This window comes from Chlamydotis macqueenii, chromosome 1 (genome assembly GCF_036417535.1).
Source record: "Chlamydotis macqueenii isolate bChlMac1 chromosome 1, bChlMac1.mat, whole genome shotgun sequence".
In the NCBI taxonomy this organism is placed as follows: Eukaryota; Metazoa; Chordata; class Aves; order Otidiformes; family Otididae; genus Chlamydotis; species Chlamydotis macqueenii.
In genome coordinates this window covers 191,333,629-191,351,741 of record NC_141556.1, presented here as the reverse complement: position 1 = coordinate 191,351,741, position 18,113 = coordinate 191,333,629, and the positions used below count along the sequence as shown (strand labels likewise).

The 18,113-nt window shown below is 39.4% G+C and overlaps 1 protein-coding gene across 1 annotated transcript in view; it reads left to right on the top strand.

Annotated features, from left to right (window-relative positions):
- Positions 1-18,113, top strand: part of KL (klotho) — a 47,707-nt gene that overhangs the window by 17,162 nt on the left and 12,432 nt on the right. The window contains exon 2 of the mRNA XM_086742115.1: positions 17,411-17,921. Coding sequence (XP_086598241.1) covers positions 17,411-17,921 — 511 coding nt within the window. The remainder of the gene's footprint in view (positions 1-17,410; positions 17,922-18,113) is intronic.

The window sequence follows — 18,113 nt, the reverse complement described above, 5'->3', positions numbered from 1 at the left end:
GAATCTCCTAATTGCCTCCATTTGCTGTGCTATGGTTTGTAGCCAGAATTGGTTTTGGAGTACCCAATTGGATTGCTTTTGGATGAAGGTAAGCTGGAAGCTGCTCTGCAGGAGCACACCTAGTATAATCCAGCTGCTAATTGGCTTCTGGTCCGTGGGTTATTGTAGATATTGGGTGTGCTCAGCTCTGCTGTTGCTAAAGTAGGTGTAGGTACTATGGCTGGAAATTAACCAGCTACATACTGTAATTGTATTAGGCACAGGGGTACACTTCATAGAATCATAGAATCTTAAAGTTGGAAGAGACCTCCAAGATCATCAAGTCCAACCATCAACCCAACACCACCATGCCTACTGAACCATGTCTTGAAGTGCCACATCTACAGGTTCTTTGAACACCTCCAGGGATGGTGACTCCGCCACTTCCTTGGGTAGCCTTTTCCAGTGCCTAATCACTCACTCTTTCAGTAAAGAAGTGTTTCTTAATATCCAACCTAAACCTCCCCTGCTGCAACTTGAGGCCACTTTGTGATAAACATCTGGTCTAAAAATCAAGGACAGTATTAAAAAAAAAAACAGTCACTGGGTTTATTGCTTTTCCTCTCCTCCTGCATTTAAGCCTAAGGTGTCTCTGATCAGTCTGATGTCTAGGAGTGGGGCTGTAACAAATATTGAGCTAGTTCACAAAAACCTCCCTGGCTCTTGAGAGCATTTTGATGGAAATCTGTTAAAATTTTTTACTGTAACTGTATAGCTCTTTTTTTTTTGGTCAGTTACTTAGAAATGAAGCATCTCTCCAAACTCTTTACTTTGAACTGCCCTACTTTAAAACAGACAATATTTAAATTGTGGGTATTAGTCTCACTGTTAGATATTGACCTAATTACCATCATTGCACTTGGCCTCCTGACAACTGCTAACGAACCTACCCTCATGTGAAATGTAGCAGTGTTACTTTCTGATGTATATATGGGTGACACAGGAGGATGAAATGATGCCATTACAGGAAACATGTGAACTAGCATTTCAGTTGTTCTAGTACATTTTGATCTTAAAACTGGGATTTCTGCCAAAATAAGTTTTCTTTCAATTATTGAAAATATTATTGTCCTTCGATATTGAATATTTATGTATTACAGTGTACTGGTAGAATTTCCAAAGACATGGTTATACAGAACCAAGTGCCAGTCCTAGACAAATTGTTTAAAAAGTGTATCTGAAGCTGTGAGTCAACTGCTTTGTTAAGGTTTTCATTTCTCCTTATGTTTCTGTATGTGCATTTAAAATGACCAAGGGAAAAAAAAAAAGTTTTTAGCCATAGCTGAGCTCAGTAGGAAAAAGAAGAGGGGAATATACAGGCATTTCATTTTTTATGTTCATAGTCCAATGATGACTCTCAATCATGTATGCAAATGTCTTAACATCACTGACTTTATATTTTGTTCTAGAGCAATTTGAAATTTAGTATTGCACTTTGAAATAGTACATAAAAGTTAAGTTCTTCTGTCTCCGCTTATGCCAGTTCCTTCAACTCAGACAGTTTTTAAAGACTTCATTCTGCAGCAGTGTTCACCAAAGGGAAAATAATCTTTTGTAGGTTTCTTATGCAATGAAAGCCCAATATCCAACTTACTCTCTCTTCTTCAAGAAAAAAAAAATTTCTCTCCAAAAGACAATACAGACAGAGAACTGGCAAAGAGCTGGTTAAGGAAACCTGAAACATGCTAAGCTGTTCTTTTTTAAAAATCACATACTGGGCCTCCAGAAGAGCTCATTACACTGCCAGAGTAAAGTCTAAACCTAAATGTTCTAAGTTTAGAGCTTGTCCAGTTGACACAATATTTATTAATACCTCAGTCTGTTAATATGAGGTTAATTCTGGTCAGAAAGTGCCCAGTACTGTGGTGGTGAGACCACAGAAGCTGAAACAAGGGTTGCTGAAAGAAGAATAATTAGTTAGCATTTGCAAATATATGTATTTAACCAGCACATACCCTTTTCTGTATGGCTTAGTCTAAATAATTACCCTGACAACATTCCTCCTGTTCTTTTATGGTTTTGTTTTTTTTTTTTTTAATTTTCTTTTTATTTTTCTAAGAATTGGATAAAAGCAGTTTTAGGTCAACTTTTACTGTGATTTCTGTTCTGGGTTGCTAAGGGTGAGATTGCAGTACATTGATGTAGTAAACCCCCCTCTTCTATATTGCATCATATAAAAAGACAAGATCTACTTATAGAAGGAAACAACTGTAGTTGGTGTTTTTTATATCAACTTTGTTAACATTTAGCTTCTTAGCAGCTATGCTAAAGCATTTATTCAATATTATGTCAGCCAAACTATTTGGATTCCTTGTATACAAGCAGGTGAAACTCAGCTTAATTTCTACAGATAACCAATAATACGAAGGTTGTGTTTATAAAGTAAGAATTATATATTTAATTTTAAATGCTTTTTGTTTGTTGCAGTTTTCTGTTCTGTAAGATTCAACTTCTAGCTCAACTGTTGCTTTTTATTATATTTGGAGAATACAAGAATAAAGCAGGAAAACTTATTTGTATGCTTTTGGGTTAGCACTCATCTCTGTAGTAGAGCAATTTCTATCTGCCATTAAACATGCATTTACAAACAGACATAAAGGGATGTATTCATACCTCAGAAGTGTATTTTCATGGTTTCAGCATACTTTGGACGAGATTCTAAATGTATTTCCCAAATCAAAGGAGATATAAATTGAATCCAGTTTAATCTGTGACTGCAGTATAGGCAAAAGCTCATAGAAAAATAAATATACATAAATCATGCTTGCCCCTGAAGAAATGCAAAGATTCAAGGGTTTTTTTTCTCTATAAAATTGGATGTCACATTTTGTCCCTCCATCTCTTGACTGAAGTCATCACTCTGCTGTTTGAGTCTCTAAAAATGTGGTATGCCAAGAGTTTCTCTTGCCCCAGTGAATCTCATTTCCCTCCATCTTTCCCTGCACTGGAATGTCTCTCTCCTCTTCTGTGTTCTGATTTGAGCAGCTGAACTTTATCTTCTTGGTGACTGCTGAGGAGTGTGATTCCTCAAAATGAAGGTGTCTGATTGAAGTTTGCCTCCTCCAGTGACTGTATCCCTACTGATGAGGTGTACCTTTTGCTGAGTAACCAGTTTTAATTCCTCTTACTGTTTCCCAGATCTTTCTTTTGGAAAGCAATAACATCAGGAAGAATAGCCAATGTATTAATTAAAACTTTCCAGTTAGCCTTATGGTTCCCTGTACTGTTGTGAAGATGGGCAGACAACTGAGACATCAAGACCACTAGGTTGTAAGTCATTCAGTTCTACTTGTCTTGTCCAACTACAGTGTGCTATGATTCACCATGTCAGTCTTTTCAGGGGTTGTTGCTGGTGTTAAGACCTTTGGAGTTAAAAAGTCTAGTTTAGGTCCTCTTGGTTTCCCTGAATCTTTCCAGAATTTTTATACAGTGTTACATCTTCTTCCACAGTATATGTCCTTCTCAGAGTCATAACTTCAATACAATCGCAAGGCTCCCTCTTTAAAAGCCACTAGGGCTAAAAAGTTACACACATAGATGACTATGTGCCATTTGAGAAGCCTAAAGTATCCTGCCTAGCCTCCAGCTGCCACTCTAAAAGACACAGGTTTCCCACAGATCTTCTATCTGCCTATACAGATGTCTCGGTAGACCAGAACATCCCAAATGGTACTGGATCCCCCTATTTAAGCAACTATATCTTAGTTGTCACAAGTGGCCATTCACACTTCTGACATCTAATGCTGTCTGTCAGGATCGGAACTGATTGCTGCTCCATAGGGGTGGGATTCGGTTGCTTGAACATAGATGTCTGCTGCCATTCATGTTGTGGAATGCTTATGACATTTGCACTGGCTTACAGGTTTGACACAAGATTCACAGACGACCCGTACCCCTCTGTAGCTGTAGATCTAGGTTAGGCAGGATCTCTCTCAGACCTGAGCTGGCATTAGCTCCTTTGCCTAGAAGTAGACCCATAATACCATTTGGATAGAACCATACCACCACAGAGCCAGCTTTAAGCAAAGGGAGGAAAAAAAACAAGACAGGAAATAGTTCCATCCTCCCCTATCACTGAGTAGTTTTGCAGCTAAAACAGGCTCATGATCACCTAAAGCAGATCCCAATAAGTCAAGACTTTTCAGTCAAGATAAAGTTCACATGCATCCCGTAGCTTGGTACTAGCAATAGCAATGCTGTATTTACTGCGCTATAATCCCCTTTTTCAGTAGTCAGCAAACTGTGAGCCATTACTTCTGAATCTGGCAATGATATTGTGAATCCTCCTATGATTTCTATGGATCGGGACCAAGCAGGGGTTCTTCTTGGAGCTGTTAGCAATTTCTTGCCTGGTACAGCCTCCTGATAAGCTGTACAGGTCTGAGGGTAGTCCGTGGTTCCGTCTTCCAGGGTATAGCTATTCCTCAACTTGCTGAGCACTTAATACTCTTCTATTTGGTACAAATGATGAAGTATAAAAGTCTTAAGTAGGATTACAGCTACAGGATATAGAGACAAGTTCAAAATTCCTGCAGCTGAAGGGGACCACACAAGAGGGATTCCCATCAAGAATGACACCCTGTCTTCTCTATTGCAGTTCTTTGTGAGTAATTTGTTTGCTATTGCAGTACACTGTAATAATTGCTTTTGTGGCTTGTTTTACAACCTACTAGATTTCAGATGTTTCAGTTGAATGCTTTATTATCCGTAACAATCATGCAAAAGCTACTTCAAAAGTTACTGGATTAAAGTCAATTTAGTATACAGTTTCAGTGATTTTTGCAACTTGAGCATTACTTGTAAAGGTGTGTAATTGAAATCACTCCCTTCAGTCATTTCCGTTACATATACATGAAACAGAATTTTTCAGGCAGGTTACACACAATGAGATAGTTTCTAGTAATTGCTTTATATCAGGTACGCATGCAAACACAGCTGGATCTCACATAAACAGTTGCAGGCTGACTAGAATAAAAAGGAAGAATTCCATATTCATATCCGGTCAAATTGTAATCTAAACAATTGTCTGAAGGTTGAAAACTGGTACCCTCACATATGTATTGCTTATTCTGATCAGCTGCTTTTTGCATCCATCTAGAGGGCTGACTGGAAATTTCTGTCTTATTCCCTAGCCCGTTGTCATTGATGCACAGCTCTAATCTGAGAATGATTAAATTTAAATAGCCAAGGTTATAGTAAACTCAGGTTACCATGTTGTGAGTGACTGAGCTAGACTTGGGCGTGAACCACCCAAATGTTTGGTTTAAAAAAAAAAATCTTTGTAGACGTGATCTCAAAAGTAAGTCCCCTTCGTTCTGGGTTGCATTTGCCTGTATTATAGCACAGAGCGCTGATACAGTAATTTTGTTCTGACCTTGCTTAATGATGCTCAGCTTTGCCCCTCTGTGCACATACATTTTGTTGCGTGTCATTGTTTGACAGCCTGAAGTTTTCGCAGTCATTAAACAATGTTGCTTACTTCATATTATTATTTTTGTTTGATCCTCATTCATTTGAGGCTGATGTGATGTCTGATCTCTGACAGCTTGTAATATATTGGTTGCATATACATTAACTGAATTTATAATTCCTGTACCAACTACGTAGGACCAAACACCTCCATATTACTGTTACCCTCCACTGGTAGAGATTTCTTTGAATTCCTCTTGGAATCATAGAATCTTTAAGATTGGAAAGGACCTCCAAGATCATCATATTCAACCATCAACCTAACACCACCATGTCCACTAAACCATGTCCTGGAGTGCCACGTCTACACCTTCTTTGAACACCTCCAGGGATGGTGACTCCACCACTTCCTTGGGCAGCCTGTTCCAGTGCCTGACCACTGTTTCAGTAAAGAAGTGTTTCCTGTTATCTGACCTAAACCTCCTCTGCCACAACCTGAGGTCATTTTTTGCCATTGCTGCCCAGTGGGTGTTGTTTCTCACACAGGAACTCACAATGGGAAAATCTATCCACCAGCGCATTCATCCAGAAATACCTTCTGAAGCCATTTGGTGCGTAGCACCCGGTCAAACCACCACTGCTGGGGTGTTCTCATACCTCTGATTGTCATTACCTTGTAGTGATGTACCTGGGCACTGCAGCAGTTACTGGTTTGTAGTGAGATTGATAAAGGACTTGTCAATTTTTATTTGCAACCATAGAGCTGTTATCTTTGGGTGCTGAAAAGGGAGAGAGTCTAGTTTGTGTAGCTGAAACTTTTACTGTAGTACACATTAAACAATTCTGTACCAATTGCTTAATGTCTTCTCCCAGAGGGAGCTACCTTCTATTGTTCTAGCCTCCTTGAAGTGACACTTCTTGTCAACAAATTGGATGAAGTCCCCATGGTATGCTCTGGGGACAGCCTATTGTTGTAGTTCATTCTTCTGCTGAGCCCACACTATTGATACTTTTAAATATGCTGAGCCTGGTAGTTACACCTTTCACCCACTCTGTAATTTCTGGGTCACTGTGTTAAGTCTCTCAGGAGCACCACGTTCTCCTTTTCATACAGAGTAAACTGACTGACTTTCCTTGGGTTTGTGATGACATGGCCGCTACTGCTTCTGGAGGGGTAACAAAGTGCAAATAAAGTGGCCGTGCTGGAACAGCATCCCCAGTGGGGCTACCTGTGCCAGCCTTTTTTGAATGTTGAAGAGGTCAGGCTTTGTCCTATCTCCACTCCCATTGCTGCACCTTCTTTAACAGCTTGGTTAAAGGCTTAATTGTATCTGCAAACATGAATATAAAATCCTGGGGGAAAATAAATGAACTCAGAAGAGATCTGAGCTCATGCAGACTTGTAGAGCAAGAAGCTTCCTATTAATTTTGCTCGCTGTTGATAAGGTGATTAGTCTACTCCTGAATATTTAACTCGTTCCTGTACCAGTTGACCTGTTCCTCAATCTATTTAGGATTATGCTGCCAAAGTTATGGCTTATGTTTGTTTTATTAACTCTTTCAGCTCTGTTTGAGTCTGGCTGTGGGTTAATACATCATTTGTTCATGAAATTACATGGATTTGATTAGCCTCTGATAATTTTTCCCATGTTTGCATGATATGAATATTGCAAAAAGCTGGAGCACAGTGAAATCCTTGGGTGGTGGGTGCGTATGAAGCAGTACTGCTCCCCATGAATGTAGGGGAAAATTCTTCCCAGCCATGCCCTGATAACAAAATCATAAAGACAGCATATGCTAAATCTGTTTTGCCAAACTCCAGCGTTTTTGCTACAACAGGTGTGGTTTATGATGTAATAGCATTTGTTGCTCAAAAAACAACCGTTAGGCAGCAAATCCTGCTGTCTGCTTTTATGACAGGCCAGATTGGAGCATCAGAAATGCCTGAATTTCTGCAATTATTTGTTGCTCCAATAAGCTTTTCTCTGTGATTTGGGGATATTTTCATTGCTTCTGTAGCTGATAGTCAGGACTCATAAAGACTTTGGCATGAATACTCCTGCAATCTAATTTCTTTTGGGACCATAGTTGGGGAAAAGCCTCTACCCATTCATCTCAAGGTGGCTTAAGAACTTCTGGGGTTTTTTGGGCAGCACATTAAAGTACCTCAGGAATAATTTCTGTCTGCCTTTCTCAACTTGACAAGCACTGATTTGCCAAATCCAGTTTATGTTCTTGTAATAATGGTATGGCAGGGATTTCTTGCTGTCGTTCTCCTGGGAAACTCTCAGCATTAAGCTGCACACAAGTTATTCTAGTACCTCTCCAGGAGTAGCTGCATACTTAAGATGGATCAATTTATTTTGAATCTACTGGTGTGCCCAGCATAAGATTCTGGGCTAATCATTAACGCCAGTGCACAGGCCTGGGTGGTTTAAGTGTAGGGATAGGGGTGTTGAGTAACTTGGATTCTTCAATTTTTCATTTCCACCCAAAATTCTAGATTGTCTTCGACATCTTTCCAATCTGGGTTGTTGGTTTAGTTAGTTAGATTAGGCCCAGCATTTTTATAACTTTCTTGTCCATCTGGCACGCATATCGATGATGGACTTTGGTTTTGTTTGTGTTTACTTCTATTTCTTGTTAAGAAAATGTTTCTTCCTAACACACTAGTTATATGGGATCAGCCTTTTTTGTTTGATTAGATTCTGACAGCTGACACTGATTCTGACTCTGACACTTTCCAAAGCAGTTCTCTTCATGTGCTTCCACAGTTTTTCTCTGGTGTCAGGCTACTGTCCTGTGTACCCACTAAACCATCAGAAATATATTCTTTCTCCCCGTGAAACCCCTGGGATAGGAAACAGTTCAGCAATGTGTAGAGCAAGCATTTCCAAGTGGTATGTTGAGGGGGGGAATTTGCACACAGGCGTTTTGCTTCCCTATAGGCGTCTACCAGAAAATCAGGCAATGCATCAAACACAGAAAAATGCTTGGCATTAGTCACCTCTTCCAGAATTTTCCCCCCTAAAGGTAATGGAAATATTTGCCTTTTATATATTTATTTAGTTATTTTGATTCTGTATATATCGAAAAACAGATTCTTTTTTTTAAACTGATGTCATTGAGAGTGTATATGTTAGTGTAATTGTCCTCCTCACTCTGACTTTTGAGAGCTACAGCTTTATCTGTCTTCTCTTTTGGCTTCTGCTGTAAGTGCAGGGAAGAGCCATGAGTTCAGGGGCTTTTGAAACTCTATTCTGTAGTTTGAGATCTTTCTGCAGGCAGTCCTCAGCTCCTTTCTCAGTTGTTTTGTTTCCTTCTCTATCGAGTTTGTACAAACCTTGATGGGACCAAAGGTTTGGAGCCATAATGCCTTCTCCTCAGCAGTACTATTACAAATACTGTCTTTTCAACTTTTTAGCATCCATTTAATCTCAGTGCTCTGACTGGGTGTTATTTCATCGGTTTTATATATTGTACATATATATTTCATATATCAGTTTTATATGAGTTTTATGAGAGTTTTATATGCTTAACTTTTTTTTCTTACTACTATTTCTAACACCATGTTACTTCTCTCCAGCTGGAGTGTGACCTAAAATCCATTAATGTTCCTTTTGCTTTTTGGACTAATAATGTATTTAGTTGCCACAAGCTTAACCACTGTTCCTTTTAAGGGTTCCTCCAAAGTCCTGGTGCTTTTTTCATCCTCCTTGTCTAATGACTATCAACTCTTGCAGAGTGGTGTTATTGTTTTGGTTTGTGCTGTTTACTACAGCTTGTGCAGCTCTGTGTGCTTACTTTTGTGGACTACAACTAGGTTCTTCGTGTCTTCTTTCCCTTATATCTTTTTTCTGTCGGTATTTTATGTACTTGATTATGCCAACAGGATTGGAGCCTGCCCTGTCCTCAAAGAGGTTCATGCTCTGGTAGAAGACTTTGCAGGTCAGTCTCAGCTCTGGAGCTTTTATATGTTTATATAGCTCCAGCACACCCAAACCAATTTTGATAGCAGTGATTATATCTTGGTTTTCCCCTAAATACTGCTTGAGCATTGTGTCCCGGATTCCAACTGGAGTCGAGTCTTTAATCAAGGACTATTTTAGCTGCCTTCAGTACTGCAAGATTGCCTCTCAGCTTTAAATCACTGAAACTGGTCTGTACTTTTATCTTCTTTTTGTACTCTGTTTAAGAATCTCTCGTATCTTTAATATTCACATGGGTCACAACATTCCTTGAACTATTTTTGTGCAGTTCCGTAATTAATCTTTTCTGTCAGAGGTAACGGAAAATGATTAAACACATCAAGTGTCTCAGAAGCACTTGTTGTCAGAAATAAAGCTATTTTTATCTTGTCTCCCATTGCTTCTCAAAGTCAAATGCCGCTTAATTCTTTTCCAGATGACCTCTATATTTTCAAAGACTGTTATGTCTCGGGAGACTTCAAACTGCTTTCCCAGCCCACTTGTCTCTTGGTGCTTTAGTTTATTTGGGCAGGATGTTGACTCCAGTGGTCGTGCCAGCCGGCTTGTGTGGTGAGTGGAGGGGAACAGGCGCTTTTCATCTCACTGTCATCTGGGCATCAAAAATGGCTTGGGTGGATTGTGGCCTAGGAGCTTTCCCCTCTACTGTGGATGTGAATTCATAGAATCATAGAATCATAGAATGGTTAGAGTTGGAAGGGACCTTCAGAGGTCATCTAGTCCAACCCCCCTGCAGTGAGCAGGGACATCTCCAACCAGATCAGGTTGCTCAGAGCCCCGTCCAACCTGGCCTTGAATGTTTCCAGGGATGGGGCATCAACCACCTCTCTGGGCAACCTGTTCCAGTGTTCTACAACCCTCATTGTAAAAAATTTTTTCCTAATATCTAATCTAAATCTACCTCCCTTTATTTTGAAACGGTTACCCCTAGTCCTGTCACAGCAGGCCCTCCTGAACGGAATCTCCCCGTCTTTCCTGTAGGCACCCTTGAGGTACTGGAAGACCGCTATAAGGTCTCCTTGGAGCTTCCTCTTTTCCAGGCTGAACAGCCCCAACTCTGCTCAGGTGCAGGCGATGACAAAAATTAGGGGAGAGAAGTTTCCCTCTGAAGATGTATGCCTGTATTTGCACAGCCTCTGATGGTGACAGTGGGGTTCGTAAAGCCATTGCTCAGCCCAGCTGCCCTCCCCCTGCCTGCCACCCCACCAGGTACCTGCCGAGAGAGCAGGCTTTCAAGGCAGGGTGACTGACAGAGGCTTAACTCAGGGCTTGTGCCACAGCATCTAGGCTTTCTGCACTTCAAAGGAGAAGTTTCCTACAGCAGTCATCTGACACAATGAGATCAAGGGGCTTTTGGTTTCTTTCCGTCACATTGCGGTCACTTTGTGTCTCTCTGCTGCATATCTGTCTGTGATAATGTTCACTTGTGCTTATGCATACAGTATGTGAAAGTACAAGCCTTCCCAGACTTTTATCTGCTATAAAATTCAAAATCAAAGTGTGAAAATAACTCTTACCTGCTTCCTTGTCTTCGAGGAGAAGTGTTTTTTTTTTTTTCTTCCGCAAATATTTTTGGAGTGCCTGCAATGCATCTTGATGCCAGTGGCTTAGCTTCATGCTTTCAGGTTACCTTTTTGTTTTTATTCTCGTGCTAGCAAAACTATTTTGCCTGTGATGGGGAGAAATGGTGTTTCAGCTAGCTGCTGTGCCTTCAGACAACTATTTAATGCCAACTTTGGTGCTTTTTCTGTAGAGGTGAGTATCATAGCAGAAGCATTGTTCTGGAGTTAATACACTGCCCTACAACTTAAGGTACCTGGTTTAGTTTTTTTCTTTTGTGCATGTTGTAATATCTCTGTTCACAATTCTTATTATACTGCTTCATGCCTTATGTACGGCAGGCATAAATTAATTCATGTTCATGAGGCATCAGCATGTTACAATGTCCAACACAGTGTGAAAACCAGTGACTAAGTTGTCCTAAGAGAAAGTTGTTCCTGAGAAAGGAACTGGAACGAAACACTGTAGTTCAGGTGTGTGATCAATTGTACTATTGATACTAATTGAATTATAATTTCAGCAACTTTTACATTAAGTTGTTACAGACTGAAAAATGTTCACATGGTACAAGCCTAATTCTGGTCCCAGATTGTTGAGATTGGTCAAAAATATGAAATTTATTGAATCTATCATCTGTGGTAACGTTAGCTAACAGACTCTAAAAAGAATACTAGAAAAATACATATTTAGGAAGGAATTCTAGACGAAAAATGAAATTACTACTTGACTACATACTATCTATAGCAAAATTTTGTGCTTTTTACATGAAGATATTATCTTACCAGTTTTGAAATATGGGAAAAATCTTAAGCAATTTCTAAATGCCTGTTATCTGTTGCTCAGTATTAAGAGTGTAATTTGCATGTGCAAGAGAACGTTTGCCCAAAGACTATGTGAGCAAATCGTACTTGACTTTGGATCTAAGGGTGAAACATTACATGAAATGTGACATCCTTTATTGTAGCTTTTGATCAAAATGCTTGCTTTTGATGATATGGGGGAAAAACACATCATATTTTTCCCCTTCATGGTACAAGGCACATTCTGACTAATCATATACTAGACTTTCCCGTGTCATTCCAATAACTATATCCATCTCAGAAGGGCTTTTGATGTAGGACTGAATAATGATGTTTTTGTTGGAGGCACATGGGTCCAGTTTCTAGTAATCAAAAAGCCTTTGCACATCTTTTTCAATTAACTCTTCTCTGTATTGTTAAATGAGTTTCAGTAACACTTTCCTATTCAGTTTCATTAACATGCAAAAAGAGAGTTAATACTGAATAGTTCATCTGAGCGTGGAGAGCAGGGTATTTGTGCAGTTTATTTGTGAAATGAATGGTATTACTATTGGTTCAGAAGACATAAAACTTAAAATTGAGACAACTTGTTCTAGAGGAATGAACACAAATTATGGAATCATGATGTTCCCAATTGCAATTCTTGATTTGCTCTTGTGAAGGTTGTGCATAATGATAGATGTAAGTACTGAATACTTGCAGAATGATACATATCAGTGCCAGACTCAGGAAGGTCTTAATGATCTTAGTCAGGAATTTAGAGGAGTAGTCAGGAAAAAAAATATTTGTTTATTACTAAATTGACTTCACCTAATGATTCTTGGACTACGTAGATCTGTCCTGCAATAGAGTAGGACATGACTGTGTCAGATTGTGATGCCTGTTTGCCTATGTTGAACTATATCTGCTATCACTGCAGGAATTTGGACTTTGTAGGACTAGCCCACACTATGGCATTGCGGGGGGCTTTTGTGCCTTGGAAATGGGTTACACTTCATCAAGGCTTGATTTTGGCATTACTGACTTTGATTCACATGGAGATCTCTTTAAGGCTGATCAAACATGACCAATATCAGAGTTTCACAAGTTAAGTATAGGTAGAGCGTGATCCAAATAGATATATTGTCTGGAAAGTCAGGGGAAGAGGAACGTAGCAACTTGAAAATGTGACTGTGTCAGAGCCTGAAACATGAGTGAAGTACAGGCATACAACTGGGCTTAGCTAGGACAAGGTACATCTTTTTTTTTCATTTTCATGATGATATAAAACTTAATTATTTTCTCAGTGATGAAAGTGTTTTAAGGATAAGGTAAAAGCTGTTTAAAAGCTTTCCTGACAGTTTGTTCCTGAAGAATGGACACAAGTAGGCAGAGAGAGTACCTGTCCTAATCCACAGCTTTCTCAATACCAGCATAGCTCAAGTCTCAGTGGATTCAAGAATATAGGGTAGTATGCCCCAAAAAGGTGTCAGTCAAGTGTTTGGTGTCTAACAATGTGTGCTACTCTCTGAATGCAGGTGACAATGACAAGACTACCCAAATTCAGCAGCCTGGAAACCCGTGCATAAGCTTTTAGTTAGTTCTGCTCTTAACACACTGCACAACCCTTCCTAGAGCTAGTTTGTAATCAGCCTTTTTTAGCAAGGTTTTCTAGTCAAGCCAAGTGATCTGTCAGCACTGCACACCTGTCTGAGCTAACAAGGAGCAAAGTACGACCCTTCAGCACCTTGCAAAACCAGGGACATGGAGTCACCAGGCTGTGTGTCAGTAAACTGAAGTGTGGATTGTTACGATCTTAATCCTAGTCAGCTGTGAACTAAAAATAGGTCCCAGTAGATAAGTCACTGAGATCAGGAGGTCAGATTTCAGATAAATATAAGGGAACTGATGGTAGATTGGTTTCTGCTTGTTTTCTCTGCATATGATCTGGAAGGCTAAGCTCCAGTTATAAGCAACAGACATCTAGGTTTCAGTTGTCCCAGCAGAGGTATAGTGTTATTTGAGCCACCCTAGGATGTTCTGCCTGCTTCAGAAGACTAAGGTCTCCCATTGGGCCTCATTCAGGTAAGACATCTCAAAAAGGTCTAGGTATCTACATTAAATCCTACCACTAATCCACACAGTTATTGGGACCTAGGTAGCAGTCCTGCTGAGTGCGACGATGGCTGCTCAGCTCTACTGGGGAATCACTCGCTAGACTCCATCAAGTAGATTGTCTTGGAGTGGGATCCCTGTAGCTCAGTATAAGTAGTGCCATGTGAGACTTCCCAAGCTATTTAAGACATCTGCATGGAAATGGCAGATGTGACCTAGACCTGCATTGTTCCGGAGTGGCAGCTAGATGCCTGTGTTCAGGCAGCAGAGGGGAGCCTGAGATCTCCATTGCCTATACTGAGAGCTTGTGCATCTAGTTCACACATGGACAGCGAAATATAAGGCTTCTTCAGCTCAAAATGAATCCCACCCTAGGAGTGGGATTCCTTTGTCTGAAGACAGGTATAGCTGCAAATTCTCATTCAGTACATTCTGTAGTATCCCAGGTGTCTCTGTGGAGCTGAGATGTGACTTATGTTTTATGGGAGACTCACAGCTTTCTGAAACTGGCTGGAATTCAGATTGGAATACTCTGAAGTTTCTAAAACTGCATTAGTCATCTAATCTTAGACAAATTAATTCTGTCCCAGATTTCCGTACTCTCTGCTCTGTCACTGGCTTCTTCCACTTTTATTTCTCTGTGGTTTTGGACTACTTCATTAGCCTATATTCACAGAGCTTGGGGACTTTGATGCGCTATTTTCTATGTTTAGTTGTTTTTTTAATGGAAATAATATAATTACACTTCATGCACACTCCAGAGGGCAGACATTTAAGTGGATTTCTTCTCTCTTGCTTTCATCTGTCTGTATCACCTGTCTGTAGAACATGTCTTGTCTAAACTGAGTAACAGGTTTTGTCTGTTATCAGTGGAGAGAGTTGGACTCCCAAAGAGTGGCTTACCTTGCATACCTTAGACAACAGTCTTCTCATTTTCTATAGAGGCAGACTAGATGACTTGCTTAAAGTTGAGTGAGATCATCTCACATTGCTACACTTCATATTTTTTATTGCAACGAGGGAGTAAACAGCACCTTATCTGTGTAGAGGGATAACCTGTGGGATTCCCTTCCTTCTTTCTTCATGGTAGAATCAAAGCTACTAAACTGCTGGAAGATCTCTCTCCACTGATAGGAATAGGAAGGGCTGAGAATTATGGGACAAGTCCTCCACAGTTATTGAGGTGCTCTATGGGTGGGCAGCATACTTGCAAGTGCAGATGAGAGAGATGAAATGGTGCATTTGGGAGTGTGCATGGTGCTGTTTTAACATTTTGAGACAGGAAATCTGGAGATAAGTCAGGTCCAACAGAGAAAGAATATACGGCATGGAAAATTTGGCTGTGCAAATTTGAGTTGTAAGTGTTCCCAATGGTATTTTAAAAATCATACTTAAAGAGTTGAGGATGTAGCATTTCGGTCATAGCATGTAATGTCTTTTGTTCATTCATCAGTGTAATGAAGCTTCAGCGTGAAGTAAAGTTAAGTCTGTGCTTGGGTCAGCTCCCATTTTTGACATGTGACTTTGAAGTGGTTACTATATTTAGTTTCTCACTAGCATCAAAATCCATTGTATTAATACAGACAGATGGTAGGACTGCATCACATCTATTTGAGCTATTGCTGTATTAGAAATGAGAGCAGCTGAGAGCTTGATTCAGATACACGCACATAGGTGTGTACTGTGATTCAGAGTTTCCAAAATTGTTCTCTTTGGGTTTTGGTGACCACTCTACAAGAGCATGGGTCTAGTTTCCTCTAGAGCCAAGGTCTGCAAGATGTTTTATATACCCCATGATGACTAAAAGGCAGCAGGTTTCTGTATGGGGACAACTGAACTGAGCCTTGACTATTGATCTTACCTTTGGTTCTCCTTCACTTCCAATTGTTTTTCTCCCAGCAGTGAGAATTAAAATTCTGCAAGAATAGTAGAATGATAGAATTCATTATTTTTCCTGGGTAGTTAACAGTGTCTGTGTCAAAAATGATTAATAATCTTAATTGGTTAATGTTCCTGGTGGTTCAAAGCTTCATGAAAAGGCAACTCTGAAGAGCAGCTATCAATACATTAATGATAAAATTTGCCAACATACCAACTGCATGGGAAGGAATTATAAGGCTTTCTATATGGTCTAAATGTATGACATTTTTATTGGTAATCTGTCATATATATTCATCACACCTGTGACTTTGTCTGGCAAGAATGGAGGTTCATGTCATCATAGCATATGTGAACAAATACCAACTGATGAGTCTCAAAACGCAAATGTAAACTGGGAATATTTATTAGGCAGGCTCTATTCTAAAGAATAGATCTCATATTTTTTTTTACCTTTTTATCAATGACCTAGAAAAAAGCATTACAATTTCTGCTAATGTGTAGATGACAAAAATATGGATTGTTGATTCACAGAGCAGTCAAAGTTCTTTCATAAGGTAGGTGCAAAGAAAAAAAATACATTTTAGATGGTGAAGGGCTCTGGAGATCTGGTAGTTTAGATGAGCATATGCTCATAGTGTAATGATATGGCCACATAAGAAGAAATAGTATATTAAATTGTTTCTGGTTTTACTGCTGGCAAGACTACCACTGTCATTTTATGTCCAATTCTCCTTCTGCAGTTTAAGACAGATGATGACAAATTGGAAGAGAATCAGAGGAGGAGAGCGGTGAGAATGGTTAGAGGGCTTGAAGCTATGCCTGAAGATAATGCAAGGCTCCAGGAGCTTAATCTATTTAGCTTTTGAAGGGAACATCAAGAGACTATTTCAACTGACTTTGTAAGATCACGGGAAGGAAATTTGATATAAAAGATCTCCTCATAGTAACGGATAAAATTATACCAAGACAAGTGGTTGAAATCTGATGCTAGAGGTAAAGAGCAAATTTTAATAAAACAAATTAAATTGACTTATTGGAATAATTTTTCAGGAGATGAAATTTAAATTGGTCCAATTGTTTTTCAAGAGACTTTTAAAAATCCAGATTGGTAGTTTTTCCTATATTGCATGTTCTGATTCAATAAGGAATAAGTTCAATTCTTTGTCTTGTATTGTTTGAGAGATCTGGGCAGTTCTTAAGAACAGACCTTCCTTCTTTGAATCAGTGAATCTACACGTAAACTGATATTCCTATAATGAAAACATACTTTGAAACATGTTTGGTTAAATGCATTTTCATTTTTGTAACTACTGGAAGTATGTCTGAACTCAATAATAAAAGTTAATAAAGGTGTCTAGCTAACAACCAGAAGTTGTTCCAGTGCCTGGAATAGGATCTCATGGAAAACTGACATGCTTTTCCCCAATAGGCTAGTGATTTCTAGTTGATATATGGTATTAATATGTCATTAAAGAAAAGTTAATTTAGGAGTTGTAAACTGCTGATGAATGAGTAAGACTGAGCTCTCAAATGCCATGTTTATGTGGTTACTATGTGACACTGGATGTCAGTGCTTGAGTCTAATTGTGTTCCTTAAAATGGAATTTCAGGTGCGTTAATTACAATCTTTCTTTTCAACAGGCCCATGCTAAAGTCTGGCATCTCTACAATGCCCACTTTCGTCCAACTCAGAAAGGAAAAGTGTCCATTGCCCTTAGCTCCCACTGGATAAAACCTCAACGTATGATGGAAAAAAACATAAAAGAATGTCAAAAATCCCTTGATTTTGTGCTTGGCTGGTTTGCTAAGCCCATATTTATTGATGGTGACTATCCAGAGAGCATGAGGAGCAACCTCTCATCTCTGTTGCCTGAATTCAGTGAAGCTGAGAAGAAGTATATCAAGGGAACAGCAGACTTTTTTGCTCTTTCTTTTGGAGCTACCCTGAGTTTCCAGCTCTTGGACTCGCACATGAAATTCCAGCAGTTGGAATCAATAAGCCTGAGGCAGCTCCTTTACTGGATAAGCAGTGAATATAACAACCCCCAAATATTCATTGTGGAGAACAGCTGGTTTGTTTCTGGTAGCACCAAGAGAGATGACGCCAAATACATTTACTATCTCAAGAAGTTCATTATGGAAACTTTAAAAGGTAGGACTGAGGTTGTGTTAATATGTGCTTGACAAAATCATAATACAAAATAGCCTACAGAGACATGTTAAAGAACCAGACCGAAAACTACTTTTGATCTTGACGACCCTTAATATCTGCAGATAGGATTTGATGAGCTGGTGCTGCTGTCTTTGAAGTCACTAGGAGAATTTCTGCTGTCTTTGGTGGGAC